Below are 27,952 nucleotides of genomic sequence, written 5' to 3'. Positions count from 1 at the left end.
ATATAAAATTGTTTAAACGGTATTCTATAAATATTTTCTATCACGCTTGAAACTATAATTTTGTGCTAGATCTTTCCATTATTTTATTTGTTTATTGATATTTGTTTATTAATTTGATAATCACATTTGAAGAGAAAGAAGATAATTTTCTTAGCAGTCGTGTCTTCTTTTTTTAGTTCTTTTCAAAAAACACTAGAATTTTTTTTTCATACATTTTCAAATTATTGTTACATTTCTATTTCTAAGAAAATTTTCAGATTATTTTATCTAATCATGAAGTAGATTAGATATGTATAGTTTTACAAAAAGCAACGTTGTACACCTAATGTAACATGATTTTCATTCTTTCCATCTCTCGAATATTTAAATATACAATCACTTGTATTAAAAAAGTAATCTACACTAACCATAAATTAGAAAAAAGAAGGTACATATTGCGAAAAATACTTCGATAGTAAATATACATTAAGAATAATAGTCTTCATATAGAACCGTAGACTATTAAACTGGCTCAAGTAGATATGTATGTACAAATTCGAAAAACCATTTATTTCTACTTAAGATTTTAAGTTTCATCTATACGAATAATAACATAGTTTGAATAACGAAACCTTATAATGCAGCACATTCAATTATGAAATATATCAACAGGTTCTTTAATAAAAACAAGCAGCGATTACACAAGAGAGAAAATTGAAATTTTTGTTTTATTTTATTTTTTTATCTCCTCGCATATTATTGGCATAATATATACTAGAAAAAGAATTCGACTCGTGTAATCGCTCCATTTAATTAGCTTAAGTTATACATTTAGATGAAAATTCTAATTTTCTAATTAGAATAAGTAAAATATACATCTCTGTTGAATTCTTCATTACACTATCGAGGCCGGAATGCATTAAATTGTGCGATTGTGTATATGTATGTGTGCTATATAAATACAACTACTTTGGCGAGATCATTTAGACTAAATGAGTAGAATCTTTAGCAATGAATAAGTTACACCGTGGTATGTATGAATGATATATTCGCAAATATAAATTCGTTGATTCTGAAAAACCGAGTATTTTAATAAAACTCGGATAAATATAATTCCGAACAAGATCACAACTATTTACAAATCTTCAAGAAAGGACATTATAAAAAACTAGATTCTACCTAACTCTGGAAGATAAACGTGTGAGTAAATCTCTATGTAGTAATATAATTAATCACTTCGTCGAGTCACAGTTAACAAAATAACGGCAATGAATATTTTATATACACATATGCCTATAAATTTTAAGTCCTAAAAGTTGGAACATTTAATGCTAATTTATATAGAGCTAAAAAATAATAAATTAATATCATTGATTTTCTTATTAAAAATAAATTATACATTTATCAAAATTAAAAACTTTTAACTTAGATATTTTGGCTGACTCGTTGCATATATATATATAATATACGTATAATGGCAAGCAGGCATAAGAAAGAAGACAAAGAGATTTAATAACGTATACCATTTCGTTGCTAGCTATGTAATAGCTACTATTTAAGTAATAGTCGTATCTTTGGCAGTGATGAAAGATCTCATCTATTTTTATAAGAAGTTTTTCGATATTTATATTCGCAGCAATAAAACTTCTGTAATAGTCTTAACATCAAACAATGCAATAGCAAGAGAAGAAAAATACACTAGCTAAAGCTAATCTAATAATAATTATATCATGGACGTTAAACTTTGGCCATGGCTTTTACTCGACGTGATTCAAACGAAACGAATCATATAGTTCAACAAACGAAACAACCACCACATATGAAATTATGTGATGATACAATTACATGATTAACAACAGTCTTATGGGCACTTCAAAAAGACACATTTAAATACGTGTCACCATTAATGAGAATTGGAAATTTCTTGTAACATTGCAAGAATGTGATCAAGTTCTTGACGAAAGTAACAAAGCTGCCGATTTTTACCTTTTTCATTTTTACAATCCTTACACTGTGTACGATTTCTAAGCAAATTACGTACCAAAGACTGTAATGTCATTTCGCGACTTTCGTGCCTTTGTTGAAGAATTGTTATTTTGTCCTGTAGTAATTGTAACTGCTCAGTTTCCTATAACAAACAGAGTATCAACCGAAATGAGAAAGATCACCCACATCGGCTATTTACATACCGGCGTAGAAAGATATTTGACTTTCTCATTTAGCGTTTTCACTTTATTCTCTAAATGTTCTCGTTCAGCCTTTAACACAACCACTTGCTCCTTATAATCCCTTAATTTATCAATCTGTTCCTTCAAATGACTAATTACAGCAACTTGTGAATTAACCTGACCCTAAAAATATTAAAATAATATAGTTAATATTGAAATAATTTATCTTAAAATATTAATACGCTTACAGAATTGATAATTTAAAAAAAATAATTAAAAAACTATTGTGCAAAAGTAGCTACAAATATTAATATAAGCCTATACTATATATATATATATATATATATATATATATATATATATATATATATATATTTTAATAAATTAATCTGATGTGTAAATTGTATATAAAAGATATAAAATATAAACATTATGGAATGGTGATTATAAACAAAAAATAATGCTATATGTAAACCCACAAACCTGTAATTTTACCACTTTAGAATCTCCAAATTTAACACTGTATTCCTTCACAAGAGTAGCCATTTCTCGTTCATGCTCTTCCTGTAAAATATTCAGATCGTGAAGTCTTTTATTTTTCAGCGCCATGAAGTCCTTATTCATTTTGTTTAATTCTTCCTTTAGAATTTCATTATCGCTCAATAATTTTTTAATCGAGGTATTATCAGTAGTTTCTGTATAATTCATTGGATCATATAATTTATGATTAGATGCTGCTAATCGTGAGCCCTGGTCTGTTACGTGTCCATTTTGATATATGTTTGAATTCTGATCATTACCTTCCGTAGATCGTGAACCAAGCAATTTTGCATTAGTCTTTTCAAGATCTGCACTTTTAAAAGTTCTACGATCATTTAAAAGTTTCTCACGTTCTTTCTGTAATCGTCTATTAGTCTTTTGTAATTCCTGATATTCTTTTGTAAGTTTAGAAACTGCCCTATCTTTATTTGAAAGTTCCAATTTGAGTCCACGTATTGTAGCAATAAGATGAGCATCTTCTTTCGGATTTTGAGATTTTGGGCCAACCTTTATAATTCTTTGATCTTTTTTATCCTCTTTATCAATTAATAAAGATTTTTCATCTTTCTTACATGTTTCCACCCCTTTATTTTCAATGCTTTTACCAGTTGTTTGTGTAAACATATCAATATATACCTTTTGATTTGTAGTAGTTGCTTCTAATAATTTGCCTTCTAATTCTGTTATCTGAGAAATATATTTTTCTTTCATATCGGAAAACTGTTGCTGTAAATGAAGTAATTTTTGCTGTGAAATATCTTCTTTGGTTTCTATTTCTTTCTCAAGAACAGCTATTCTTTCTTCAAGAAGTTTTACTTTTTCAGTACCAATTTTGTCTTGTTCCGCGTTAGCAGTTAATATTAAAGCAGATACAGAATCTGGATTTTTTCTTTTAAGAATACGTTCCATTTCACGTACTTGCCTTGTTAGATCCATAATTTTTTTATTATCAAGTATTACTTGATCTTTCAATTTTTGTGTAAGTTGCTTCTCACGTTCAATATGACTTTTAGTAGTCTGTAATTTTTCTTGTAAGTTACCTTCCTTAACCCTAAATTCTAAAAGTTCCTTCTCTAAGGGCAAAACTCTTTGTTGAAGTTTTTCAAATTCTAATTTTGTTGTACGTAATTGATCAGTTTTAGAACTTAATTTAATATTCAGTTCTTCCACCTGTTTTTTTAAGTCAACCTCTACTTTAATCGTTGCCTGTAATCTATCTGTAATGAAGTCATTCTTTGTTCTAAGTTGTTCTTTGAACATTTCCAATTCATCATTAAGTAACCCATTTTGTTGTATTAAATCATCATTCTTCAATGTACAATCAGCATTTTTCTCTTTAAGTTCAGAAATTTCTAAATTTAATTTTAATGCTTCTTCCTCTAAATCTTTAACACGATCTATTAAACGTTGCATTTCATTCGTTTCTAATGTTGTAGATTTTTGCTTTAACTGCAACATTTTGATTTCTTCTTGCATACGTTTTGTATCTTGTAGCAACTTTTTATTTTCAGATTCATAAGTACGAATTACATTTTCTAACTTTTCTATTTCTTTTTCCAAAACGATAATCTTAGCATCTGATTTTGAATGAACATTTACATGTTTTTCATTTAAAGATAACTCATCTACTTTTGCTTTCAAAACTATATTCTCTTTCCTTAATGCAAATAACTCTTCCTCGAAAGACAAACGCATATTATCTATTTGACTTTTATATAACCTTACTTCAGATTCTAATTGTTGCTTTAATAACAGATTTTTATGTTTTTCTTCACGACATAATACTTCCCAATTTTGTTTCATTACATTTTGCTTTGTATCACCACCAGCCATAGGACTTTCAGAAGACTTAAATTGAAAAGATTTACATGGTAAACTTAATGTGGAACCAGCTTTCTCAATATCAGCCTTTGAATGTGAAAGAGTTTTACTTCTAGGTAAAATCTTAGGAACAGGCTTAGATTGTATTTTTGGCTTCAATATAGGAGATTTCTTTAATACTAATGGATTTGCTTTCCTTGTAGCATCAGCAGATTTTGGAATTTTTAGATTTTCTTGAGAGTTTTTCAATTGCGGTTTACAGATTTGATCATAACTTTTAGATTTACAGAATCTAATATCTCTCTTTTGATTTTTATTATCTATCGCACTACCAATACGACCATTTTTAGGCAAATCCAATACACGTTTTCGCCAATCACGTAGATAAGAATCTTTGTTATTAACTCGAGAAGTCTTATCCGAATTGACTATACTAGTTTTAGCCTTTGTGGTAATTTCCTTTATAATAAATTTCTTATCGCTTTCAACCATTACTCTATTCTCTTTTTGTATATTTTCATTAGATTTTTCAGCGATAAGTTTAGGAATAGCATCTGCGAACAATTCTAATCTCGGAGTAAGTCCCACAGTATATAATTCATTTTTGGAATTGACAACTTTTTTATTGTCATCGTTTGTGTCAGTAACTTTGGGAGAAATCGGATCTGTCTTATGTAATACAAACTGACTATGTGTTCGTTTAGTAGAATAAGAAGTATCTATTACTTTCTTATCACTTAAATGTTGTACTTCTTTGGATTCTCTTATATTAGACTCTACTTCACCAGTTTTATGCTCTGCCCCTGTAGTATGAGTATGAGGTAGTTCCTTTTCCAGTATTTCAGAAATTTCTTTTTCTGGAAATTCTGGGCTTTTATCAATAGCTGGCTTTCCCTCTACAGTAGAAATACTATCTCCTTTAGTTGATTTTAAAAAAAGATCATATATCGGCATAGTTTCTTTTAATTCTTGTTCTTTTTTATCACTTTGACCTTGCAACAACTTTAAAAAATGTGAAAAATCTTCTTGACCAAAGCTAGAACTACCCGACATGCCTCCTTCCAGCTTTTCTTTCGACTTTTTAAGAAGGTTTTCAAAAAAATCTTTATCAACATCTGTTATTTCTTTCTGTAAACTATCTTTGCTTTCACTCATTTTTTTAATACTTTTTAATTCTTCTGATCTTGAATGTCTTTCAATTGGATCATCTAAATCTGAACTACTAGATATTTCTACTTTTTGTTCCTCAAATTTCTTTTTTTGAAATTCTAATGTTTTAGGAGGTCGCAAAGCATTGAGATTCTCATAAATAACTTCGACTCCAGGACTAGTATCCCTTCTTTTTTCATATTTCGGACTTTTCTTAATCTTCTCTGATTCCTTATGTACTTCTTCTTGTATTAACTGAAAAATATCTTCCTCTAATTGTCTAACCCTATTTAGATCATCCTGATTATCTTGATCATTGTCAGGAACTAAAGTTTCAGACCTCGATATGCTCTTGGACAAATTACTAGTATTCTTAAGAACAAGTTTTTCAGCCTCTTCTAACAATTCTTCTACAGATTTTTCTTCCTCCGTATGATGTTTACTTGAACTTCCAGATTTTGGATTATCCGGTGCAGAATTTGGACTTAAAGTCCCAGCAATCCTGCTCATTTCTTCTAAAATGCTACCAATGTCTTCATCGGTTGCATCTGCATTCAAAAAATAAATAAATAAGAAAAGTTTCAAATAAAATCTTGAAACATGTAACAAAATTATGTACAAACTAAAAGTTATTACAATACGTACTTTCAAAATCTGATTGATATTTATCAAAAGCCGCAGAAGCAAGTATATCACATAATGTATCATCTTTATCTTTAATTTCTCCTTCGCTTTTATGCATAATCTATACATACAAACAACGTATTAAAAAATCTTACATATATTTGAATAAAATTCAAAACAAATATTACACATAATGTTACTCACTTTGCACATTTTTTCTTTCTCGAGAAATTCTTTCATAGAAGAGCTAATGTCAGGTGAAGGTGTAAGTGTTTTCTTCGTTATTTCTATAGCTTTAGTATTGGTTACCTCAAGACGAGTTTCTGGTCTTTTTAACCACCATTTTTCTTCAGGATTTACTTCATTATCAGGTGGAGGTTCAGGTTCCTTTACTAATTTAGATTTTTCTTTTATGTGTATAGAGTTTTCACCTACGCTTAAACTTATAGAAGATCCCAAAGAATCATCTTCGCTAAACTAGAGAAAAATAAATTTAGAAAACAAAAAAGATAATCATTTTAAAGCAAGCATCCTAAAAATATCGAAATAATCTATATCAATGATTTACTTAAAACATAAATAATCCCCAAGTTCGTAACAAAAATGTTAAAGTAACTTCTATAATATTCTAATTAATGAATAGATTATAATAAGAAAAATATAACTTTAAAAAATAAATAAAACTTTAAATAATAAATATAGTCATTAACAAAATTGTAAGGTTAGTTTTAAAATACTTGAGAAAAAATATAACTTACATCCTCCTCAGCCGGAGATTTTTTAGATTGTGAAAACATCACAGATTTGTACAATATAAATTAAATAATAATACAATAAATGATCATGTTTTTCAATGAATTAACACCTGCGTCACTTTGTTTGTTTGATATTTATAATCGTGCGCAACATTACAGCGACATCTGCTCAAACTTTTCCAAATTCATCTTTATTATCTTTTCTATTATCTTTTACAAAAAAAAAACTTATTTAACTCTAATCACAAGTGTGTGCAACAGAAAAAACAAAGAGATTTTCCTTTAATAATCCAAAATTGGATTCTATCTGATTATAAAAAAAAGCAAAATTTTATATTTACATAAATACGTATGTATATACACACTATACATAAAAATTTTAAGTTCAAAAGTTTTGAGTCTAACATAGAACAATAGTTCACTTTTATTTAAAAAAAAAAATGATTTTTTGTTAAGGCTCAAAACTTTTCAACCAACCCTTATGTATATAATAAGGACATAATATTATTTATTGAATAGTAGAATAAACGACTAAATATTTTTTTAATTTATAATTAATCATTAATCAAATGTACCTATAATTATAGAAATGGTCTATGTAAGTCAAAATTTAAAAAAAAATGAATTTATTAGTTATTTCATATCACATTATTTTAAACTAAAATATAATTTTTACAGTATTGTCAAAAATGAACCGTTAGATAGTGCTTGTTATTCCAACATTATATGGAATTAATTTAATTTTCAAATGTAATCCTAAAGGATTAAAAGATAACAAATCAAAGAACGAGAAATGGAATTTTAAGAATAATTATATAGAAGAGGAATTTTGTAAAGCACGTTGATATTTTCACAGGTAAAGAAAAAACAAAATAATTTTTCACATTTTTTGGTCAATTGTCAATGTATTAGAAAAATTTAACAAATAATTATTTTCAGGCTTATACTTAATACTTAATGAAATAATTGTGAAGATTTGTAGGAATTTTTATATTTTTTTAATCTCTATTGTAGATAATTTACATTACAAACATTTTAAAATACTATAATCTCGTATTGTAAATAATTAACAATTAGATAAAAGTACAAAATCAAATATATGTGTAATAATACACACACTAAGTCATTTTTTATAAAGATTTTTATTTTTTGTATTCTTTATTGAATTATTTTTGTTTTTATCATAAAATAATATATATATATATGTACAAGGTAATAAAAAAAAGATTAGATATTTGAAAGATTTATAATACTCACTAAGCAAATAAAAAATGTCTAATTAACATGGGTTTTATAAATCAAACTTTTCGATGTATATAAACTTTTATTATTTATGAGCATTCAATATTGTAAAGATTCTCTTGGTAACCTATTGAATGTACACCGAGAAATTTGATTAGAAATACATTAGTTTAAGGTTGTCAAGATAAGATGATTATAAACAAAATATACAGAAACTACTACTTATATCATTAAATATGAAATGCCCGATTTCGAACTGAAAGTAATTGGACGTTTCATACTTAACTACCTAATATATAAGAATCAAAGATATTTGATGTTGCCAAGAGGCTAATTTACAATATTATAGACGCTCATAAATAATAACAATTTATTTGAAAGAATTGATTTTAGAATCTATTTTAATTAGATATTTTTTACTCGTTTCAGCGAGTATTATAACCCTTTCAAATATCAAACTCTTCTTATTTACCACCTACATATATATTGCTTGTAATCTACATTTTTAATCTAATATAGGAAACTTTTTTATTTAAAAAAATAAAGATTTTTTCTTTTCTTTAGCTCCAAACTTCTCAATTCATCCTTATATATATATATATAATATAGAATATATTCTTCTATTAAAAAGGCTATCTGTGAATTTCTATTTAAAAATCTTAAGCGTATTTGATTGCATTTGTATCGCATCTGCATATTGCACAAATAAACAAGTAGTAAATAATTTGTACCTTTGACTTATAAAAATATGTAAATATACAGTGGGATAAATAAGCTTCTATACAATCTAAAAGATTTATATTCCAATATTTCAAAATAATAATTAATAAATGCTATGAATTTTAATATCCGTTTTCATCTCTATTTATTAAAGATATATATGGAAAACTGTTAAGCTAATTAACAGCTATCTCTTAAATGTACGTTAAATACTGAGATTGAAAAATTGAGGTCATAAATAAGTTTCTGTAAAAAAACATAAATACAGGAAATAATGTATAAATGCTACAGTAATTATTATATTGAATACTGTAAACATAGGCAATACTGTGTCAATATCAAGTTCACAAGCAAAAGAAGCATAACTGGAACCTATTAAATGTTAATTTAACTTTAAAAATGAAAGTACCTATTCTTATCTTCACAGTCACTGTGATAAATTTCTAGTACAATAAAAAAATCACACTCTACTGTAAAATATATTATTAAAAAATACTGGAAAACAAGGACTTTTGATTACTGACGAGGTAGTGGTCATCTATCAAAATTGGAAATTTTACGTAAGTAAATTTTAAGAACTGAACTAAAGATGAGTGTTCAAAAATTGGCTTATATGAATGAAATAGATTATGGTATCGAGATTATGCTTAAAACTGTTCAAATAACCATTAGAAAAGTAGGTTATAATGATTGAAACCTAATACTTAAATGCAAATTAAACATTTGTATCCAACTTTTAAGCATAGTAGTGGACGCATAAAGTTGTACATAAGTGTTTTTGTTTGAAAATGTATGCATCTGGAGTAGACAACTCTTGTAATTTATTAATTATATTATAATCCAATTTTTTTTAGACAATTTTTATTTAGACAAGAATTTTAAAAGAAAATATGCAAAATAGTGCTCAAAAATTAAACTTGGAGTCAGGATTTATATCCTAACAAGGCAATGATCTTAAGTACACAGCTAAAAGAGTTAAAAGGCAAAGGTCTACAAATCCTTAACAAAATAGGAAATTAATGCAATTAAAAAGAAATATAATTATCTGTAAGTAACCTTTGTTGACATAACTTTTGTTCTATTTGTGTTTAAAGATCATTTTTGTGTTGATTAATTTTTGAAGATATATAATTTTGTGACATGAATGTTTAAGGTATTACTTTTGAAGTTATACTCGAACAACTTTTTATTTATTTCAGCCTTATTTCGAGTCAGAGTCTAATAAATTATTAAAAATGAATGATACGAAAACTTATATGATCCACTGTACATGTACATACGGTATATATTATTTTTCACGATTTAAGATACGATTTTTATATCAGAAAAAATAATATAAAGGTACTATCTTTAAAATCAACTTTACCATTGCTTTGGCTTTATGCATTTATCTTAACTTATTGGTAAATATATCTCTTTTCTTATTACAATATGTTAATATTAATCACAGTCTATACAAACTTTTGGATAGTTAATAATAAAAAAATTAATGTAAACGCAAGCGTACATCGTCAAATTCAGAAAGTATGTATATGACATATGAGTAATGAAAAATACGGTAACTTCTAACACGGGAGCTAATGTACTGAAGGCATTAGTATTCCATTCCAAAAAGATCTATGATAAATTTATCAGAGATAACAATTGATATATAATATATATACAATCAATATTATGCAAATAACAATGCTGAAAATGTTCAAATTTGTATCATAATTTATCATAAAACCAAAGAATTAATGTCTTTCATGATGTTTTTCTAAAGATTACCTATAAACATAATACTTCAAAAAAATAATATTCCATCTAAAAATAATAATTCAATTTATCTAAAGCATTATTTTTTTTTGTTAAATATAAACTAATAATCTAATAAAATAGTTAAGGAATCTAAGAAAAAATTACTAATAAGATATTTTCAAAGTAACAATTTGAATCTTACAAATATCCAGGTATCTCGGTGAGGCATAGCACAATGTATTAAAACAACTCTCCAATTAATCTAAACATTACAAATAATTTTGTCGAAGAACACATTTACGTACAAATGTTCCTGAATTTATTGAATTAATTGATGTGATACCTGAAATAATATTGTTTCCAATGTAATAGATGCTTTGTAAACAAAGAGCTACGATTTCATAACATAATGATTTTCAAGATCATCATGCATTTCTTTCTTTACATCGAATTTCATCTTTTTGCTCGGCGATTTAATTCTTTCTGTGCTCTTGTTATTCGATAATCTTGTCCACTTATCCGTGAGGCTTACTAACTTTGGTTTTTTAGCAGTAATAATATTAATATCGTTCGATAATGGAAATTTCAAAACATCATATGTTTTTCTTTTATTATCGCTATAATTAATCGGTACTTTGCGTGGTCTTAATGCACGTCTCTCGAAATGTTCCGTCACTACCTGTTCCTGCTTTTCCTCTTTCTCGATTTTAACAGTGGCAGAAATAATATTTATTTTTTGATCAGCCAAGGACACTGTCCTATGAACATTATCATTTGATTTCGCACAATTATTTATTTTTAAAAAACTTGGTAATTTCTGTCTTGTTTCTACATAATTAACAAAAACCTTTCTAGGTCGTAAAGCGTAGTTTAAAGGATTCCCTGATAGTTCTCCTAAACGTCGCTTTCTTAGTATTATACTTTTCTTATGTTGATCTTGATCCATTATTTTATTATTTTCTTGAAAAAAGTTATTTTTATCATTAGAACAAAAATTGACTCTTGAATTTTCAGATAAGTTATCGCTCAAGTTGTTAACATCTGTAATACTGCTATTTGCATATTCCTCGCATGAAGAATATTGATTATATTCATTAGATATAAATCGTTTTTTATGATTTTGTTTATTACAAGAGTGTTGACTACGCGTTTGATATGCTATCCTATCGGGAATCCTGCATGTCCTCGATCTATCACCCATGGAAAACGTGTCGGATTTCATGGAGTTCACATATTCGAAATTCCTAATTACCGGATTTAGACCGTACCCTTCATATTCCACTGGTTCAATCTTGATATTTACATTATGTATTCTAACCATAGGTCTATCATTCCTCACTTCTTTTTTTTTCCCTTTTATTCATCCAAGACAATTGGCTTTTCGAAAGTTTGTCGGTTCTCAAACTTTTCAAATAAAAGTCGTAAAATTCATCGAGTTTACAACTACATGTGTTACAGATCACTTTTGACAAAAAATCTAACTTGTGTACCTGAAAATTATAAAATACGACTTTAAACGATTGATTTTTAAATTTAATCATTTATTTTTAAAAGCATGTACACTCTATTTGCATAATATTACGAAAACTTGTCCACTGATTTCTCCCAAATTTCGTTTAACACGTTGAGTGCGGTGCCGATTTTAGTATACTTTCCGTTCAGGCGACTAAACGAAAAATTTACTATCAGTCTTCAAGGACTGAGGCCGCCTAAACGGAAAGTTCACTGTTAGTCCTTAGGGACTGACGTAGTACTCAACGTGTTAAATATTCTTCGATAATGCGAAAGTGAATTGAAAAGCTTTAAACTTCACCCCTAAAAAAATTTAATTTTTTTTTATAAACAAAAATGAGTTTAATCGAAAAAAAATTGGTTTTATGTTAGACTCAAAACTTTTCAACCCACCCATGTATATTCAATGAAAAATGTAAAAATAAGAAAAAAAATATATTTATTCATATTCATTCTTGCATACATATATCCCTAAAACTAATCTATTATAACTTCTAGAAAAGAAAATAAACAAGTGAAAAAACACGATGGTCTAATCATTTTGAATCTCTTTGGGAAAGAAATTAAACAAAAAATGAAAAGAAAATTAATATAAAAGTCAAAATGATTGTATAAAAATTATGCAATGTTTCATAGATCAAAATCGCTTCTTAGTGTTACCAAACACATTTTTACAATTTCGTATTATGTTAACCTAACTTTACGACAGTCTACCCTTTAAGCCTCCAACTCATTTATTTTCTGACTTGAATATATGCAGAATTTACAAATAGTTTGAAAATTGTAAGAATCGATTGAATATATTGAGCAGTTATTTCACCCTCGATCGGATTTCCATCGTACTACGATCGCATAAAGATACACTAATTATAAAGTTGCATAGTAAATCAAGCAGCCTAGTTGAAATATGAAAGTAAGACGAGAAGCAAGGAGAAGAATAGAAAGAGAAAGAACAAAAATAATGAAAAGAAAAAACAAAGACGACAAAGGGAAGAAAAAATAAGAAGAGAAGAATACGGAAGATAGGGTTCTATCATCAAAGAATGACAATAATAAAAGACATGTATTCTGCTCGCCAAAGAATAGAAAGTTTGTACAAATTATGTATACGAATAAGAATAACAATATCGATTGCGAACAAAAATCAGTGCATACCATGATCGGTAAAAGAGCATCAATTTTTTTAGCATAATCTCTCTTCTCGTCGAAGATATTTGTGGTGTCATCAGAGTCGTTTCCGCATATGCGACACGCGTGGCTCTCCTCGAGAGTATCCATAAAACCCGATCAATTGTATGCCGCGACGAAAGAACACGAGTAGGAACGATCTTCGTCAACTCTCTCACTCACGGACGTTGCAAACCCGTAGTTAGTTGTTGGTCGCTCCCTCGCGCTAAGATTTCGTGCACAATTCGGTTTCGCTCGGTTGTATTCGTCTATCTACGTTTTCCTTCGGTCTTCCTCGACTTTATTTTCTGAATGCGCGCTCTACCCTGCTACCCAATAATAGCTACTATCAACAGCACGTTAAGCTTTACGGTATTTACTACTACCCTACTACGTCTCCAGAGACAATGTTCTTAATGTTATCCTATGTCTTCAACCGTAGAAATATTCTAATAAAATGACCACTTTATTATATTTTATAGAAGATCGCGCATGCGCACAAGTTAACCAAAAAGAAGGGATACACCTAAAATAATAGGTTCTTTCTCGTAGATGTATTTATTCACTTTCTCTTTTTTTTATTAATAATCAAATCGCACAAATTCAAACGATGATTAAACATTTATTTATTTTTATGTATTTATTTTTTAAATCAAAATAATATAAATTAGAATGTAAAATATACATTAAACTTTTTTTATTAAATATATATATTTACATATAAATTTAGTGGGGGGGGGGGGGAAGAAAAGAGCAGTGGCGAATGAGGGAGCTAGAAGAAAAAGAATAGGAGACTAAGGAGTTGATTGAAAATAGAAAAACTGAAGTATGAAATGGAAAAAAAATGAATCTGAACAGGAGGTTAAATAAAATGATGATTGGCTCTATTTATCTTTCTTTCTCTCTCTACTCTATCAGTTTTATAAAATATAACCATTTTGTAAATTTGAAACAATTAATTTAGTGCCTTTTTTTAATTTGGAAATTTTATTACAAAGACTAGGTACAAAATTATATTTTGAAATATTAACCTTTACTTTTTATAATTTTTTACCACCTACTGGGTAGTTGATAAATGCCATCCCCATAGAATGATGGTGGCAATTTGTTAGCTATAAAATCTTCTATGTATTTTCGAACCTGTTTAACAAACCTACAGTAGTCCCTCGACAAATAATGTTGTAAGGTCTTAAAAAGATGATAGTTTAAAGGACCATAAGTCCGGGAAATAAGTCGCATAAGGGAGAACTTCTCATTTCAAAACTTAAACAGTGTACTGCGTGCCTAGAGCAACACGTGGCGGAATGTCATGTTGTAAAATGATATGTTTGGTTCCGTGGTCTGTAAACTAATATTTTGCAGGTTCCATTAATTAGAGCGTCCCTTCTTAATGTTGCATATATCATGTTAATAGTTTTAACAGCCGATTTTTTCATTTAAAATATGAAAAACAATCAGTATAATTTTTAACCCTTGATATACAAATAAAAAGAAATTAGATGCGTCCGACAAATATTATTTAATTTAGTTCAATTGAACACTTATGTGTGCGAAAGCTTGAAAAAGAATATTTTATTTTGAAATTTGCATTACCATATAACGTTTAATCAGGTTGATATATTATGTTAATGGATAATAATTAAACGAGTGATATAATTAAATAATCTAATAATATATTGCACGACATCCTTCAGAATCAGTTCTTAACGTTTTGGAGACCTCAAAATCTACAATGAAATAAATGTCCATTTTCCAGACGTCAGTGTATTTTATAAATAAAAGATTAACATTATTTATTTTTCTGTTAAGGAAGTAGCAATGAAAATGACTACTTATAAAATAAAAAATCTAACTAGATGCGAAATGTTATTGTGAAGATACCTTGAACATATCGATTCTCGATATCTAATACAATCGATATATATCGAAGTAACGTGATGACGTTATCGTTTTTGTATAGTACCAATAAGTAGCCCGTGAATAATTATTTGCAAGTTGATTTCAATTAATATCTGCTTATTTATTGATTACAAAATTCTTTTGTACAATGGATACAAGCGGAGGATCTAAAGAACAAACAACAAATAAAAAATCAAACACACATAATTCGAGTGACGCGCAAATGAGATGGAGGAAACGTCTGGCGGACCTTCGTCTAAAAAGGGTAAATATACATAACCTCAAACTACTATAAACTTTTAATGCTTAGTGAAAAAATCAAATATCAGGGCATCAGAAAATTTTTATTTTTCTTATTGTTTTATTACATTAACTGTTAATCTTTTAGAATAAAGCTAGACAAGAAAATCACAAAGAAGTTATTGAAGAAGATAAAAGAAATAAGCTTCCAGCTAATTGGGAATCTAGAAAAAGACAAGCGGAATGGATATTACAAGATGAAGCTGCCAGGAAAGCTGCAGAAGAGAAAGGAGAAGATTACGAAAGAATTAAATTACTCAACATAGATGCAAGAGAAGCTGAGCGAATAGCGAAAAAAGCAAAATAAGAAAAATCCAGATCCAGGATTTTCTGATTATGAACAAGCAGTTGTACGTCAGTATAATAGGTTGGTTAAAAATATAAAACCTAATATGGAGACGTATGAAGAACTCAAAGAAAAATTAGGGCCAGCATTCTATGGTGATAAAAATACAATTTTACATGGACTTCACGAAGATAAGAAAGAAGCAATTGATAGGATGGTCGATAATTTGGAAAAACAGTAAGAGCATTTTCATTTTTTTAATAAAATCTAATTGTTGTTATTTAATGTACATTAATAAATTATGTTTATTGTTATTTTTATAGGATTGCAAAACGTGAGAAATATAGTCGAAGAAGAATGCACAACGATGACGCAGATATTGACTATATTAATGAACGTAATGCTAAATTTAATGAAAAATTAGAAAGATATTATGGCGAATACACACGAGAAACCAAATTTAATTTGGAACGTGGAACAGCTATTTAATTTCTTTTTTCTGTTAATGATATTATCGATATAAAAATATATGCTTTTCTATTAATTCTATTGATTGAATTGTTTGACGTAAATCTTATGGTTCGTGCGAACCGGTTGTTAATGATCAGCAGACAAAATTAATTTACTTTTATAATGTTTTAGTATAAATTTGTATAGAAATTTTAACAATTATGTGATTTTCTTTATGAGTGTATTATTTTGTAGAGTTCTATAAATACATTGTATCATTCACAAACAATTATGTAAAGTTGAAGTTATTTATCATAGAAATATTTCAATTAATTGAAAATTTGATATAGTGTATTTAGTGTGAAAAAAATTTAAAAATAAATATATTAGTATACCTTAATTACATATTTAGTAAATTTTACTTAAAAGCTGTATTTCTAACAAGTAATTTAAACAAATATGAAAAATAATGCACAGTAAACGGTCGTACCTTAACATAGTGCATGTTGGCATAACTGTAAAAATACGAGGGCCAATACCAGGGATTTTTTATGTCTAAAAGTAGTTCATCCTTTTTTTTTTACTGTTATTTCAATCTTTCTTTTTGTATTAGAATTAGTTTAATACCCATTAAAATAAGAATAGTACAAAAATGAAGCAAACAACTATAATAGAACGCAAGTTAGTTATTAATCATTTTAAAAATGTAAAAAAGTATGGCGAAATAGCTGATATAATTAATAAAAATAAAAGTAGAGTGCAATATATAAATAAGCGATATAGAAAAATGAATTACGTGTCGAACAAAGTAAAAACCAAATTGGATAAAAAGCTAAATACGTGAGACGAGCGTTGAATGATTAGAATTGTTAAAGATAATAATTCTTATATAAATAAAAAATATTTTTTACATCACAATAAGCTTAAGATATTTAGATGGCCTTAAATAGATTACTTTATATGTTGTTTGAATACAAAAATATTGCATGTATTATAAATATAATAATATATGTATTACTGCTTACCTTTTTATTTATTTCTCTACATATTTGTATTAAAAATTTGAGAATATATTTGGTAAAAAATAAAAATGATTGAGAAAAGGATCCATATAGGAGAAAATAGTTACAATGAAATGATAAATTTTAATTTCATTGTTTGCACTAATTAAGAATAGAAAATTAAGATAAATTAAACTAAATTAAATTAAATTATTACATTTATGCATCTCTATGTGTTTACAGCTTATATATCCCTACATTTCTTTTATTTAAATTAAATAATTCGAAATTATATTTACACTTCTTTAAGTCTCTAGTTAACATCACGTCATACAACCCAACTGTGCACTGTACCTATAAGTAAGAAAAAAACATGCTGAATAAAAGAGAAATAATATTCAATATATGTTAGTTAAAATATTATCATTAAATTTTAAGGAATACTTACGTCTTGGTGAAAAATTGTGGTGATGTGTAACGCGTATATGAATATCTTGTGTCTCACCTATAAATTTAAAATAAATGTAAGCTATATCTTTTAACTTTTTAATTTAAAATAGAAAACTGATCATATATTATTTTATAAATTTGAAATAAAAAGGATTAATTTATATTTGTTTCTACTTACCAGTATATTCAATCAAAATTGATTAATACATTGACATGCAAGCAAAAAATATAAACACACAGACAACAGGACAACAGAATTAAAATAAAAACAAAGATACTATATTTCATTCATTGTACTGTATTCATTGATTAGACATACGTACTTATTATTTTAATAACTATAAATACAACAACAAATTCACTGAAATTATGTACAATAATAGATAAATTATGAACTATTCGAGTTTAACAAAGATAAAGAGTACTTCAACAAATATAATTACATTATTTCAATCTCTTAACCAGACAACCTGAGTTAACTTATCAAAAAGATTTTAATTTTTTTACGATAAAATAATGAAAATATTATTTCTTTCATTTCATGTTCAAAGCTTCATTCTTGTCTGTAGTATATTTTATTTGATAGAAGAAATCTATTTTTCTTAGAGAAACAATTAGTTGACAAATATATTCTAGAAGCTTAGTGAAAATGGTTTGATAAATTTCTGATATCAGTTAATCGATAAATCACTCAAAACTCATTGTAACAAAAACAACATGCCGTTAGGATTGTTGGTTTATTCAATCAGGCAACTGAGATAGTAGATTAGGAAAACGATTTGATGATGATGTACTGGCTTGTTCAAGCAGCGATCCATGTATCCTACCTGCATTGCCGTGATCCAAAAGTCTTGGCATATCACACTGCTCGCACTTATTCATAAGTGGATGATTATCGAAGGTACACATCCTGCAGACCCACGAAGGTCCATCCCTATCTTCTTCTCTATCATTGACATCAGCAGCTCTCGCAGAGGGTTGCCAGGCTGGTGGCTGACTCGGCAATGGCGGTGGTGCCAGATGAGAGAATGGTAGAAAAGGTTGACCAGTATAAATGCCCTGATAAAATTCTTCATTTGTTTCACCTAAAGGTACTTTAAACATAATGGGGGAAAGAATTAGTTGCGAACTAATGCATCATTATATATATGTAAATATAATACATGTATGGTGTTTTAATATTTTTCTGTAATAACGATACTAGCATATTTTATTTCTACTATAACTTTTTTATAAATCATTTTTTATACTAATTTAATATGATGTTTTCCCCTTATTTTAACTCGTAAAATATACTAGCAGTTTTGTGTGAGAACATTTCGAGACATCTTGTATATGTATACAATTAGTAGCAAATATTTTTATAATAATCTGCATAAATTCGACAAAATAATTAAACAAATTACCACGTGGGTCTGACCATTGATCCACTTCATCTGCAAGTCTGTCGCATTCGATTTGCAATTGGTAAATTTCGCTTCTTAATTTTATTTTCAGTTCCTGCATGAAATAATAAAAATAATGGATTTCGTAACGATAATATTTCAAATTCATTCTTTATTCTTTTAACTTACCTGTGGCGATATCGAAGAATCTGGGGGTCTCGCTAGAGACTGCAGTTCTTTCTTCATTGCTTCAAGTCGTCCCTTTTCGGCTCTTAATTCCTTGGCGAGCCTTTCCTTCCTCGCTAACTGCTCGGCGACCAGTTTTCTTTGATGTTCTGCCACTAAAGATATAAACAATCATCAACTTAATTATTTGAATGCAAAATTTTTGAAAGTTAAACTTCACTCAAATGGAAATTGTCTCTAAAAATTGAATTTTTTCGTCAGAAAGATACAACATTTGGATTGCAGGAAAGGCTAAAAAAGGAGCGTAGAAGTGGAGTGCAACGTTCAGGAAACATGCGAAAGTACATTGCGACGATCGTAAGAAGGAAAAGCAGATCAGGTGGTCCACGTAGAATAGCCGTGGCGTGGCTATGTATAGCCGGAGCGTGGGGTTAGGAATGCGTAAATATCGTTCTCACTGTTTCATGTGGGCGTAGTACGTGCGACCGACTAACTCACAGGTAAATATACGTAGACGTTGATCTAACATAAGAAGAGACTTCGAAAAGAGAACCGATAAGGAACGATAATCGTTATAGATTGATGTTACTTGAAGTATGTAAATATGTAAATAGAGGTAACATGTGCATAAATAGATTCATAAATACGTAAATTCATTACCTTGGTTTAAAGGCGAACGATTTTGATCCTGGTCGATTAACGGTTTTTCTTTAACGGGACTAGAGGGAGGAGAGATTGCCGTTGGTTCAGACGGAGTCGCGGGGAGACTATTAGATGAAATAATATTCGTTATTGTTGGAACCGAAGGTGTGGTTGGGGCACTCATTGTTGTCGTCGGTCTTGGTAATTGACTTGGAGGCCCAGCAGGAAGTCCTACAAACAAGATATGCATTTATTATTGTTTGAACGATTGTTGCTTAATCAACATAACTAAAAAAAAAATTTGAATGAACCTGGAGGTCTCTGTGGACTAATTTGAGCGGGGGGAAGCAGGCTATTGGGTCTGGCAGGACCCATCGGTGGTCTAATTCTTGCAGCCGCTACGCTGCCAACGCTTCCTGGCCCGATGCTAATCTGCAAGCGGCTTTGAAATCCTCGTGGGTCTAAAGACGAGGTCGAATATGTCAAACTCGAACCTTGCGATCTGATGTCGATCGGTGGTTGTGGATCCGACGACGGTGGCCTCAGTGTCAAGCTAACTGATGTGTAACTACGTGCATGGTCAAATTGTCCAGTGTTTTTTCCTATAGCCAACTGAGGTTCCGCGTAATGAGGTCGAGGTTCGACAACGAGGTCGCTTCGTTTACACGTACCGATTGTCGGCACCGTTCGGAAGTCTGCGGATTGTATAGATTACAAAAATTAAATACATTATGTTTTTATTTAACGTCAATAAACAACATGGCTAAGGTTTATCAAAAAAGGGACTAAGGAAACGAAACCAATACTTCATAGTTACCATGACACAGTGGTAAAGAATACAGAAAGCGAGATAAAGAAAAATAGCTGAGATAATTTTTAATGGAAAAAGATAATAAAAAAGAAATAAAAAAAAAGATAAATTTAATCACAAAATATTAAAAAAGAGCAAGAAAGGATGAATACAAGATGAAAAGAGAAATGTTTGCGTGGAAAGTGTGGGCAAACGGAAAACCGATAATCAACTTTTGAACCAAGTGCAAACTTTAATTCCTTATTTATTATTCACAATTGTTATTAATTATGTGTATCTCTTTGCCTGCTTTCTTTCTTTTAGGAATGGGATGACATGTTAAGTAGTATAATAGGTATCATTCTCGATCGATATTCAGAAGAAGTCGACAATTAGAATTCTACATCTCATGTAATCGATTGTTACGATCGTGTTAGTTGTCATCGTTGATAAAACAGTTTTGGCATATCGCACACGCGCGTGCGTTCAAAAATAAGATTCAACGATCTTGATTGTTATACTGTTGCTGTTAAGGCCTGAGAAAAACGGAAGGATATTGATCAAATTAGAAAAAAGAACGAAAAATACGTGTATATCTAAGTATACAAATAGATATAGCAAATATCTAATAGTAGTCACATCGTACCGCGGTTGCCCGCAGGACTGCAGGCGACATTAACGTTGAGTTCGAATCCAGGAGCAACATTGTTGCTTACGCAGTTGTTGCCATTGGTGTTTGCGGACGGGACGTCGTCAAAAAAACCGCGTGCTTTGCAAGCCGCTGGTGCGGAAGAGGGTGCAGGTGGTTCGATTGAAGTTACGGATGACGATGCCGCGGCGGCACGTGAACAGCCAATAGGAAAACGTCGTGCTACGCCGATATCCAATGAGGCTGGCCTAGAAGGTCGTGAACCATTGCTGTTCGATGTAATGCGTTGTGTTGATTGATGATTCATAACGCAGCAACGTTGTTGCTGTTGTTGATGATAATGTTGCTGGTGCTGTTGCTGCTGTTGATGATGCGATTGGTGGTGCGATTGGTGGTGATGTTGAGCAGCAACAGCAGCAGCAGGTGGGGGCGGCGGAAAAGCGCCCGGTGACGGACGCGATTCTTGGGTTGCTCGTAGACTTCTTGCGCATATCTCCCTGTCGTGGCTGTTCTGCAACGCACACGCATCTGGATCAGCCGGCTTTTTTCCTCTGTTCTCGTACGATTCTTTCTTCGTCAAAATCGAGAACGAGTGCCCTATCTTATTTATCTTATTATCAACCGCTAATATATTTTTCATTATTAAATCGTAAGATTATAGGAAGCAACATCTAGAGCCCACACAAATTTTCCACGCTCGTGCAAGTGAGTATGATAATGTTTGAGAAATGAAATGATGATGGGAGGGACGTTTATATATTTGATATTGAATGCATTTGGAATTTGTTATGATTTGTTTATATCAATCAAAAAAAAAAAAAAAAATATATATATATATATATATATATATATATAATACGTATATTGTGACAATAAATTATTTGGTTAGATAGATAATCATTTGTTCCAAATAAAAATTTACAAAAATGCACAAATATTATAGTAACATTAGGTTAAATAATATATCTGATATTAAAGAAAAAATTAAAAAGAAAAAACATGATTTTGAATGATTTCATTCGGTTTTGATTGATCAAAATTAGAATTATCAGGACGGTTAACGTTATTAGAATTGAAACAAAAAGAGAACTGTTAGAAATTGACTCATGCTTAAGATTTTTGAAAAGGTTTGGATAAAGGGTAGCTGTACCTGTGCGATGCACTGGGAAACGACGTAATCAGGGAGCGCGGGGAACTGCTGCTTCAGCTCGTGGAACAGCTGCATGATAGCGATGTTAGAGCAGTGGCACTCCCCCATCGTGGGCCCCCATCCTCCTGGTAGGAATTACCTATAGGTGCCAGGATCTCTTGTTATCCAAATCTCAATTCTACTCTCTTGTTCAGATCAAAACTTTAATGATCAGAGTTACTATTAAATTGAACTCATAAATACATTTATGTCACAAATCGAACGGTCCAAGATTTCGGAAAAAAGATTTTGCGTTCAGTTCTCTATTAACAAAATATTAGTTAACAAGACATTTAAAGCGTCTTTAAACGTCCATATTTTGTAAAGTTAATATTAGCCGGTAGATTATTTCGCAATGAAAATATTTAAATACATCTGTTGACTATACAAATTACCGTTAAATATTGATATCTGTCGTACCTGTTTTTGGCCAAGTTGCAAAGAAATTATTCCGAGAATCTTAATTCTCGCACGTATTTATATTTTATCGAATAGATAATATTTTTTAATGGGATGAAAGTTTTTCAAAAATTCATTCGACGATTTCGTGAGAAATAATGTTCAAGCTTGAAAACGTAATGATTATTTTGTTGGAAATATAAAAATGACGTTTGGTCGTAGAAAAATTGTACGTTGTTGTAGATTTTCTAAATAAAGTAGATCGTGGAATTGGCAACGCGTAAGGTATCGGTGGACACCTGTGTTCCAAAGCGCGCGCGTGCTTACACTACGTAGGTGTGCCACATAATTAGCCGGCACTGTCGTGGCGTTGCACGCGCGTTTGCTCGCCCACGCACGCTTCCGCGCATGCGCGTTCCCGCTAATCTCTCTTGCTTTCAGCCCTTCTTTAAATCGTCCTATTTTGTAAGGACTAGATTATGTTATATTATTATATGCAAATGATTTGTTCAAACAAAGATTTTCGTTGTCGACTTCAACCGTACGATCGAGAATCATTGATATAAACAAAACGATCAGAAACTTTGTCCCTCCGAGAGACACCGGATCAATTTTTTGAATACTTACATATCTGAGCTTCCATAATTAATATCTGCTTCTGCTCGTACGTATATGTAGATAAGAGAAAAATATTTGTTATTTTTTACCTCATACTTCGCACCGTCACACAAGAGAATGAAGATGAACTTTTTATTGATGATTTTTTTCGTTCTCTCTTTCTCTTCTTCTCTTTTCTTTTTTTCACAACGAATAAACAAGAATAATTAATCCTGAGATAGTATTCACGGTGACTCTCGGAAATACACACAGATGCCCTTTTTCAATATAATTTTCTGTTCAAATTTGAAAATACAATGAGTCGCAGGAAATTCTCGTTAAAGTTTTATAGCAATTAATTGAAAGTTTTTGGTTGCTAATTATTAATACAATAAGCTCTTGCAGGGCGTTAAGAGATAACTCGGTAAGATAGACAAGAGATACTTGTAGGAGCTTTCTCGCGACTTTCGAAGAGTGTCTATACGTAAATGACCGAAATACAAATAAATTTGTGTGGGCAGACATTCGAAGCGAAGGTGGTAAGTTCGAATTCGTTTTTGAAGCAGCTATCGCTTCGCTCACGCGAAGCCAACCGAACGACGGTGTGCGTGCCAAAGCTAGTTTTTCACTGGCGTAGAAACTACCTATAGCGATGTCGTGGACAAAATGAACGGGGGATATGCCAAATATCGCCACAAACGCGATATAATATATTTATCGACCAAAATATACGACTTATTCTTACATAGAAATGATTTCTAAGTTAATACGAGGAAAAACGTTTATTAAATTTTTATTATGAAATATGCAACGATTTTCCTCTTGATTTATCTCAAAGGAAAAAGAGCAAAGAAAGGAATTATCATTTAAGATCTAACAATTACCTTCGTATTGGTATTACGCTCTTGCTATTTATTATTTATTTTTACATATATTTAACAAAAATCACAGAAAATAATCATAATCTCAAATGTAATTAGTTCAATATTATATGTTGGTTCTATATTGCTGATAAAGAAATAATATAAACTTACAAAAATGAAATAGTTTATTTTGTAACACTTTATGTTCCTTTTGACATTATTTTTTTGCCCTTATATCCTTCAACAGAAAAAAAAAGCAAAGATTCGATGCAACATTCTAAAGAAATCAACGCGTCTTTTCTCGGTTGGAGGCAAAGCTTTAAGAGAAGTTGAGTGAGCTGAGGGACTGGGTTGGGCAGGGCGGTATGGGATGGAGGAGGAAAGAAAGGGGGGAAAAACGAAAACGCATTTCACCGAGCCGGCGAAAAAGGAAAAGCGGAATTCCAGCTTGGCGAGAAGATATTTGTGTCATGAGGAGACACACAGCGGCTGTTTTCGTCTATGACCAGAAACACGAAGAAAAGGGACTTCCACGAGTATTTTCATACATTTTTCTCATACCCTCTTCGTCAGAGGCACAAAAAAACGAAGAAAACTATTAAATCTATTATTTTTTTTTAAATAAATTTCGACGAATAAAAATCGGGACGCGAGGGGTTAGTCTAATAATAAATACGTTTGTTGTTGGAATTTCATTGCATTCAAAATTTCGCAAGGAATAAGAACTACAAAAAATGTGTCTATTTTTATTACATAGAAAGTTTTTCTTTCATACAAATCAAAGTTCAATTTTTAGACTTTTTCTTTCAACGAATTTACGTATAATTAGAGGGGGCTGAGGGTGGTACATTTTGCAAAGCATCGAAAGAAAATAAGATAACTAAGAGTGATAATTGATTAAGGTTCATAACGTTAAGCAGAACTACGATATACGTATGTCCGAGTTTGCACTAAAAACAAACTTACGAATGTATAAATTTATTTGTATTATTTTCTTTTTTAGTAACAGAAACGTAAATGTTTATTCTCCTCTTATTGCACGTAGAACAACGTTTACATCGACAGCAACTACTTCGATAAAATAGAAATGCATGTATTTATTCACGTGTAATATTTAACAACGTGCCGACAAATTGAAATGATACGTTTTGAACTTTCATGTGGACGTTTATCACGGATGTCGTTTGTGTCGAGAGTATTACGTAATCAAGATGATTTCTCCCTCCGCGTGCACTCACTCCCCACCACCACAACGAGCTATTTCGCTATGAAAACAAGCAGTTATCCACTGAAAGTAGCGTGCTACTCGATCCACGTGGACACTTTGTAAATGATCAATATCAAACTGTCAAACCATCATTAGATGTAATATAATAATACGTTATACATATACTATAATTATTAACGTCTATTTGTACTTATTAATGAATCATAATACAATAAAAATGGCAGTGATGTCCTCGTAATAATTGACTCTACGAAATTCTTTGAAAAAATGTTTATTCAAAATTGTTTTGAATTTAAAAATATTTGACGTTTGTAATGGCTTCATTCATTAAGAAAATTCATTTCGATGTTATTCTTACGAAAATTTTCTTGAAGCATAGACATCTCGACAAATAAAGTAATAGATTTATCCGAAAGAAAAACAAAAGCGGATATTTTATGTTAGAAGTAGAAGGTTGAGAAAAATTGGAAGATACGCGACGTGTTGCATCGTTGTAGGGAACGTTCAAACGCATTCCACACAGAGGCGCGCGAGTATATTTTTGTGGGCGCGCGCGCGCGCTGAGAGGGCGCAAAACGACGACAAATAAAAGTCAAAGAGTGCTTCCTTATCCCCACCTTTTTTCTATCTATCTATCTCTCTCTCTCTCTCTCCCTCTCTTTCTTTCTTTCTAATTTATTCAATCACTCACCCACTCGCTCGCTCCCTTCTTCTCTTCTCACTCACTCAGCTTATTCTACTCACTCGGCAGTGGCACGTCACCGACGAAGAGTCACGCGAGATAGCGCGACGAGTCGAAAGAGAAACGAAGTATCAAGTAAAGTATACTACGCGTTGGTTCCTTGGAGAGTTGAAGAAGCGAAGAAGCAAAGAAGCGAGACCGAACGGAGTGGCGAGGCCGCTTTTAGAAATAACTCTCTCGCCCCCTCTCACTCTCACTAACGCAGATCAGATGCGTGCGCGTGTACTCAGTTATACGCCACATTGCTCATTTTTTGAGTTTACAGAAGTAGGAGAAGAATTTATCTAATTAACGAATTATCGAATTAATTAATGAACGAACGAACGAACGAACTTAACGGAATAAATTCAATTATAAAAGAAACTTACCGGACGGCGGCCATTGGAGAAGTAAAGACGTCGTTGAAGTTAAATAAAGGCGATCAAAAAAGTAGGAATATCAATCGTTTACAAGCAGAAGAATCTTTGTGAAACGTCGAACGCGATTGCAATGTTCACAGTAGTATATAATAACGCGCAGCGCGGTGTCACTTATCCGAAGGCGCGCGCGCGCGCGCCTACTCGTCAGGGCACTCGTTTCTTTCTTTCTTTATTCTGTTTCTATCTTTTTCTTTCTCTCTTTCTCTCTCTCTCTCTCTCTTTACCTTCCTTGGGGAAAAGAGAATGCGCCCTAGCGTTGTTCACTTGTTTTTCTCGTATGATATTTGCACTTTTTTTTTATTTATGATATCGTCCTCTCTCAGCTTTTAATTTTCTCTCTTTTAAGAATTTTTAAAACTTTTTTTTGATTATAAGATAGAAACAGAAAAAAAGAGAGGAAGAGAAAGAGAGAGAGAGAGAGAGAGAGAGAGAGAGAGAGAGAGAGAGAAACACAACACCGGAAGCGCGCGCGCGTGCGTTATCTCTTTCTCCCTCTCGTTGTCGCAAAAGCGGAGCGAAGCGACGCAAAAACGACCGTCCGTCGAAAGCAGCGATCAGCTGTCTACTGCCCCCCACCTAGCGACCGTCTACCGCGCGATTCTAGCGAGTAACCGGCAAACCAGAAAATGTGCGCGCGCGCTCCCACCCGCCAGTAACCCGATCGCGCATACTAACTCTTCTTTCTCTTTTTTTTCTATTTCTTTCCTTCTCTATGCAGTGCGCTCGGGTGACTTGCGTAGTCGTCGTGCCGGATCGACAATTGCCTCTCTCACTATTTATGAATGGGAAGAGACGAACGTCTCGTCAGTGCGGCTCCTCCCTCGAAAGGAACCACGAGGAAGGGGAAATCGTATATCTATTTTAAAATAAATTGGAAGATGCCTTGTAATACCTTTCAAACTTTCGGACTAATTCGCTATGCCCTTTTTCTATTCGTTTGCATCTGCATCGCTAAGGTCTAAAAGAGACGAAGCAAGTTCTTTGCTCTTGCATTCTTAGTGCCATCTCTCGTAGTTATTTTCAAACTTTTGTCGATTACAAACTCATCGGTAGGAACGTG

General features: G+C 30.9%; 4 protein-coding genes and 1 long non-coding RNA gene across 14 annotated transcripts; 2 read left to right on the top strand and 3 right to left on the bottom strand.

The window, feature by feature from the left end:
- Positions 1 to 849: 849 nt before the first annotated feature.
- LOC107064265 (uncharacterized) lies at positions 850 to 7,195 on the bottom strand. The gene is made up of 6 exons (XM_015316708.2): positions 7,040 to 7,195; positions 6,486 to 6,758; positions 6,303 to 6,402; positions 2,631 to 6,205; positions 2,169 to 2,330; positions 850 to 2,107 (listed from the first exon to the last, which is right to left on the bottom strand). Exons 1-6 carry the CDS (start codon positions 7,076 to 7,078, stop codon positions 1,883 to 1,885), a joined length of 4,374 nt encoding a protein of 1,457 aa, XP_015172194.1. The 5' UTR covers positions 7,079 to 7,195; the 3' UTR covers positions 850 to 1,882.
- Positions 7,196 to 7,227: 32 nt separating this feature from the next.
- LOC107064268 (uncharacterized) lies at positions 7,228 to 11,069 on the top strand. 4 transcript variants are annotated; one of them, XR_016178478.1, is made up of 4 exons: positions 7,228 to 7,385; positions 7,715 to 7,892; positions 7,976 to 10,401; positions 10,951 to 11,069. It is a non-coding gene; the product is annotated as an uncharacterized LOC107064268 (long non-coding RNA). The 4 variants fall into 4 exon arrangements; XR_016178477.1 differs by lacking the exon at positions 10,951 to 11,069 and having other exon boundaries at positions 7,976 to 9,558; positions 9,853 to 10,742; XR_016178476.1 differs by lacking the exon at positions 10,951 to 11,069 and having other exon boundaries at positions 7,976 to 10,045; positions 10,198 to 10,742.
- Positions 9,167 to 13,543, bottom strand: LOC107064266 (uncharacterized). Its single transcript, XM_015316710.2, is given in 3 exon segments — positions 9,167 to 12,074; positions 12,076 to 12,228; positions 13,406 to 13,543. Coding segments are annotated over 3 exon segments (1,221 nt in total). The 5' UTR covers positions 13,529 to 13,543; the 3' UTR covers positions 9,167 to 11,129.
- Positions 13,544 to 15,240: 1,697 nt separating this feature from the next.
- LOC107064267 (pre-mRNA-splicing factor Syf2) lies at positions 15,241 to 16,752 on the top strand. The gene is given in 4 exon segments (XM_015316712.2): positions 15,241 to 15,581; positions 15,705 to 15,920; positions 15,922 to 16,139; positions 16,226 to 16,752. Coding segments are annotated over 4 exon segments (717 nt in total). The 5' UTR covers positions 15,241 to 15,464; the 3' UTR covers positions 16,392 to 16,752.
- Positions 16,753 to 17,553: 801 nt separating this feature from the next.
- On the bottom strand, positions 17,554 to 27,807 carry Tab2 (TAK1-associated binding protein 2). Of its 7 annotated transcripts, XM_015316718.2 has the most exons (10): positions 26,842 to 27,800; positions 22,606 to 22,744; positions 21,453 to 21,966; positions 20,328 to 20,711; positions 20,035 to 20,247; positions 19,378 to 19,529; positions 19,210 to 19,303; positions 18,631 to 18,897; positions 17,802 to 17,858; positions 17,554 to 17,707 (listed from the first exon to the last, which is right to left on the bottom strand). In XM_015316718.2, exons 2-10 carry the CDS (start codon positions 22,711 to 22,713, stop codon positions 17,682 to 17,684), a joined length of 1,815 nt encoding a protein of 604 aa, XP_015172204.1. In that variant the 5' UTR covers positions 22,714 to 22,744; positions 26,842 to 27,800; the 3' UTR covers positions 17,554 to 17,681. The 7 variants fall into 7 exon arrangements, with proteins under 7 accessions (XP_015172204.1, XP_015172203.1, XP_089034311.1 ...); XM_015316717.2 differs by lacking the exons at positions 17,554 to 17,707; positions 17,802 to 17,858 and having other exon boundaries at positions 18,081 to 18,897; positions 26,842 to 27,807; XM_089178185.1 differs by lacking the exons at positions 17,554 to 17,707; positions 17,802 to 17,858; positions 26,842 to 27,800 and adding an exon at positions 26,423 to 26,730 and having other exon boundaries at positions 18,081 to 18,897.
- Positions 27,808 to 27,952: the final 145 nt, after the last annotated feature.

The sequence above is a fragment of the Polistes dominula genome, unplaced genomic scaffold, assembly GCF_049000335.1.
Source record: "Polistes dominula isolate Pdom_NZ unplaced genomic scaffold, Pdom_raw_medaka contig_77, whole genome shotgun sequence".
In the NCBI taxonomy this organism is placed as follows: Eukaryota; Metazoa; Arthropoda; class Insecta; order Hymenoptera; family Vespidae; genus Polistes; species Polistes dominula.
The sequence above is the reverse complement of the archived record's forward strand: the minus strand, read 5'-3'. Positions and strand labels throughout refer to the sequence as shown.

Excerpts from the sequence above, each read along its gene's own strand:
- LOC107064265 (XM_015316708.2), bottom strand. The coding sequence starts at position 7,078 with ATGTTTTCACAATCTAAAAAATCTCCGGCTGAGGAGGAT. Across the intron at positions 6,759-7,039 it reads AATCTCCGGCTGAGGAGGAT|TTTAGCGAAGATGATTCTTT; the intron begins GTAAGTTATATT and ends ATTTTTCTCTAG. Across the intron at positions 2,331-2,630 it reads CTAAAGTGGTAAAATTACAG|GGTCAGGTTAATTCACAAGT; the intron begins GTTTGTGGGTTT and ends TAATATTTTTAG.
- Tab2 (XM_015316717.2), bottom strand. The coding sequence starts at position 22,713 with ATGGGGGAGTGCCACTGCTCTAACATCGCTATCATGCAGCTGTTCCAC. Across the intron at positions 20,712-21,452 it reads CAGTCCTGCGGGCAACCGCG|ACTTCCGAACGGTGCCGACA; the intron begins GTACGATGTGAC and ends TACAATCCGCAG. Across the intron at positions 19,304-19,377 it reads ATTCTTCGATATCGCCACAG|GAACTGAAAATAAAATTAAG; the intron begins GTAAGTTAAAAG and ends TATTTCATGCAG.